Source organism: Merops nubicus, unplaced genomic scaffold (assembly GCF_000691845.1).
Source record: "Merops nubicus isolate BGI_N331 unplaced genomic scaffold, ASM69184v1 scaffold38096, whole genome shotgun sequence".
NCBI classification, from domain to species: domain Eukaryota; kingdom Metazoa; phylum Chordata; class Aves; order Coraciiformes; family Meropidae; genus Merops; species Merops nubicus.
The window spans coordinates 1,551-5,666 of NW_008617665.1; the positions used below are offsets into that span (position 1 = coordinate 1,551).

Sequence of the window (4,116 nt, forward strand, 5' to 3'; positions counted from 1 at the left end):
TCCCCTCTCCCAGCCCTGTGAGCTGCATCTCCACACCACCCTGTCGCCAAGTGACTGTGAAGACCCCCAGAAGGGTCTGTGAAGACCCCTTGGTACCTGATGTAAATAGGTTCTTCTTTGGGTTATAGAAGGTAGTGAAGGATGAATACACCACGGGGATCACCGGGACCTTGGGGAAGAAGAGGAAGAGGAGGAGTTACTTGCCCTGCAGCAACTCAAGGCAGGCCAGAGCTGAGCTGGCCCAGCTCTCAGGCACAGAGCCCCAGAAGCAACACCTGCTTCCAAAGGCTGGGACAACCAGGAGTCAAATGGGATGGAAACCACCCCCAGCAACTCAAGGCACAGGGACATCCAAGGCACTAGGGCCAGGTTACACCTCAGGCTCAGGTCAGCCCCAGCCCTGGCTGCCTCAGCCCCACAGGAATGGGGATGGCACCCAGCAGGCTACGCCCTGGGCTTGGCCAGTCCCACCCAGCAGGAGATCTGGCACCTACTCCCTTCTCCAGGATGCTGCTAGGACATCTCTTTTAGCAAAAGCAGTGTCCCCCAGGCCTCCAGTCATCCCAGCCCTGAGAAGTGAGGCTGAGAAGGCACAGGGAGGCAAGAGAAGGGCCATGAAGCTGGTGAAAGGTCTGGGGAACACACCTTATGAGGAGTGGCTGAGGGGACTGGGATTGTCTAGTCTGGGGAGACCTTATTGCTCTCTACAACTACCTGAAAGTAGTTGTAGTGAGGTGGGAGCTGGCCTATTCTCCCAGGTTACTAGTGATAGGACAAGTGCAAATTGGCTCAAGTTGCACTAAGGGAGGTTTAGACTGGATATTGGGAAGAATTTCTCTCCTGGCAGAGTGGTGAGGCCTTGACCCAGGCTGCCCAGGGAGGTGCTGGAGTCCCCAGCCCTGCAGGTCTTCCAAAAACATGTGGACGTGGCACCTGGGGACATGGATTAGTGGTCATGGGAGCGTTGGGTTGATGGTTGGACCTGATGATCTCAGGGGTCTTTCCCAATCATAATGATTCTAGGATAAGCCACCCATCTCCTCCCAGCTGCCTCTCTGGCACCTTGTCCCCAGCCCCTGGGAGCTGAGCTCGGGTTCCAGCAGCCTCCTGGGCACAGAGCACTGCCAGGTCTTCAGCATTCCTGGCACAGGGCCCCGGGGCTCTGCCCAGGCAAACAGCACTGCTCCTTCAGGAGCCCTGGCAGCCCTGACAAACAGCCAAGGTGATGTTTGTCTGCTCTTCCACTAACTGCCCACAGGCCGTGTAGTTTGGGAGAGAGAAGGGATCTCAGCCACCCAGAGAGGGCTTCCTGGGAGGGAGCAGCCATTCCCACACAGAGCAAGCCCAGGGCTTAGGCTACTCCAACTCACCAGCACGAGCAATCCCAAATTGAGTGCTGCCCCCTGGGGACTGAGAGACTCCGAGGCCGCCGCGGGATTCCCCGGGAGAGCTCAGAGCCCGGCCCCCGCCCAGAACCAACCTCCGGGCCTCAGGGCTGCCCTGCCGCGCTGCCAGGCAGCTGCCTGCACAGCCCAGGGCCGGGGGGCAAGTGTCCCTGTCCCCCACGTCAGGGGGGACACCGGGAACGCAGCCCGGGAACGCAGCGTGGGGGCAGGCAGGAGAACAGACACGGCAGCTTCTCCCCTGTCTGCAGCCACACACCCACTCCTGGGGGCGTGGAAAAGGCTCTTGGCTCCCGCTGGGCAGCACTTAGGACACTTCAAGGTGGTTTAGCTGAGGAGCTCGGGTCTGAGCTGGGAACACAGCTCCCTGGAGAGCAAATCAACCCCAGCACTGCGTGGCCAGCTCAGAGGCACCCAGGGGTGCAGGAGCACAGCACTCTTACCTGGGCCTGCACAGCCAGGTGAAAGGCTCCTTTCTTGAAGGGCAGCAAATCCCCCGTGCAGTTCCTCGTGCCCTCTGGGTACACCCACACCTTCACCTGCCCATGGGGAGAGAAGTCTCTGCTCCAGCAATCCACCCACAGCCAGAGCTCCCTTCCTGCTGGCCGAGCCACCAGCCTGCCTCACAGGAGAGCCAGCTCCAGGGGTCCCACATCCCCCGGGTGCCACCCCAAGGATGCCCAGCCAGGTGCCACCCCGCCAAGCACCACAGCCACACTCACGTTGTCAGTCACCATGGTCTTGGCCACCTCTGCCATCACCATCTTGGCGCTGGTGGTGCTCTTCCTGTTGATGAAGATGACCCCGCCGAGGTAGATGATGAGCCCCACCGTGCCAGCATACATCAGCTCCTTCTTGCCCACCTGGGCACAGTTGTCAGGCAGGATCTCCATCAGCCCTGAGGGGGAGGCAGAGGGTGAGACCCAGCAGCCACCCCCTGCCTGCGCCCACACGGGACAGGAGAGACATCCGAGGTGTGGAGGGGACCACCAGGGACACGCCAGAGCCTTGCTTCTCTGCTGGCTTCTGCTGCCACCAGCAGAGCAGGAGCTGTGGCACACAGCAGTACAGGGGCAGGGGGCTGCAGGTCACAGCCAGACCCAGCACAGAGAGCTGGAGCAGCTGGCTCAGCAGCACAGAGCAGCTGGGGCAGGGCACTCAGGCCAGATGTGAGCAGGACTGCTCCGATGGGGAGCAAGAGAACTGCTGAACTGCTCCCTCCCTCCCAGCAGCTCCTCACCCATCATGTCCAGGATGCTCTGGTGGTTGGACACAATGATAGCAGGGCCCTCCACCTCGAAGTTCTCCAGTCCCTTCACCTCAAACCTCAGGCCGAAGAAATACTTGAAGGTCTTGAGCACAGCTTTGATGATCCTGCAGAAGAAAAGAGCAGTCAGGCAGCAGCAGGGTGGGGAGGCAACAGGGTCTGCTGTCCCCAGGGTGGGTGGAAGGAGACAAGAGCAGCTGTCTGGACTGAGAGCCTCCAGCCTCATCTGCCCTGTGGTCCACCCAGGTGTCTGTCCTGCATGGTTCCATGTGCTCAAGATGCTTCAGGCCCTGCCCACTCCCAGTGTGGGAGTTTTACTGGGAGCCTGAGAGAAGCAGTAACTTTGAAACCAGCACAGCCAGAGTCCACGGTCCATGCTTCCCTCAGCTCCTGACCAGGCTCATCACCAGCTCTTTGGAAGAGGTGAGTCCAGCCTAGTGCAGCTGCAGGAGCCCTCAAACAGAGCAAACTGGGACATCTCTAAACTCCAGGAGGGAGAGACGCTGGTTCCAACGCTGGATCAAGGGCTGCTCCTCCTCCTGCCAGTCTGACCTGCTCAGGGCTGCCTGTTCCTGCTGTGCCAGGGCTGTAGCCTGCTCTGGTGCTGCCAGCGTTGTCCTCCTGCAGTCAGCAGGGCCCCACGGGCTGCTCAAACAGCTCTTTGGGGAGCTGCCACCCCCAGCACGTGTGCACCCCTTGCCCACGGGAGGCTCTGCTGGTTCTGCTCCTCACAGTGCTGGAGGATGCTGCTTGACACGACTGAACACAGGGGGTGTCACCCAACGAGACCCCAGGGAGGTGGGGAGTGAGGCAGCACCTCCCTGTACAATGTGAGGCAGGACACAGCCCCTGGGCTGCTCCTCAGGCAGCTTGGTGGAGCCCAAGTGTCCCAAGCAAGCAGCTTCTGCCCATCAGTTCACCTCCCTGGTGGAGCCACAGGTCTCTCCACAACGCTGCAGCTCTCCCTGCTGCCCCCGGGGGCTGGGCACAGCTGGCAGGAGGCAGCAGCAGCCCCGGGCACTGAGCCAGCCCAGCCCAGCTGCCGACAAAAAAAAAGACAGGGGGGAGCTGGGGACCCTCCAACTCGGCCAAAGGACACGGCCAGCAGCTGGCAGCACACGGGGGCTATTTTGGGCAGCTCTTTGCCAGGATGGGAGGCAGAGGAGGTTGCACGTGAACAAAGCTCCCAGAAGCAGCCACTGCTTCTGCTTCACTCTGCTCTGCTCTGCCCTAGAGCAGGTTCAGGAGCTGGCAGGCCCTCCAGCAGGCATCTGGACACTGCCTCAGAGCCCACCTTCTCCCTGGCAGAGAGGGGATCTCCTCTGAGGCCAGTGTCAGCTTCTCCACCCCCCAGGGTCCAGCTGGAGAGCTGCACAGCACCAGCAGTTTGGGAAGCACCTCTGCCTCCCAGGGGAACACCCAGCCAGTGTCTCATCCTGGCTTTGC

General features: G+C 61.0%; 1 protein-coding gene across 1 annotated transcript in view; it reads right to left on the reverse strand.

Annotated features, from left to right (window-relative positions):
• Window positions 1-2,777, reverse strand: part of AGPAT2 (1-acylglycerol-3-phosphate O-acyltransferase 2) — a gene marked incomplete at its 5' end in the record, with an annotated part of 3,681 nt that extends 904 nt beyond the window's left edge. The window contains 4 exons of the mRNA XM_008943220.1: window positions 97-169; window positions 1,847-1,942; window positions 2,126-2,301; window positions 2,644-2,777. Of these exons, the coding sequence (XP_008941468.1) occupies window positions 97-169; window positions 1,847-1,942; window positions 2,126-2,301; window positions 2,644-2,777 (479 nt within the window). The remainder of the gene's footprint in view (window positions 1-96; window positions 170-1,846; window positions 1,943-2,125; window positions 2,302-2,643) is intronic.
• Window positions 2,778-4,116: the final 1,339 nt, after the last annotated feature.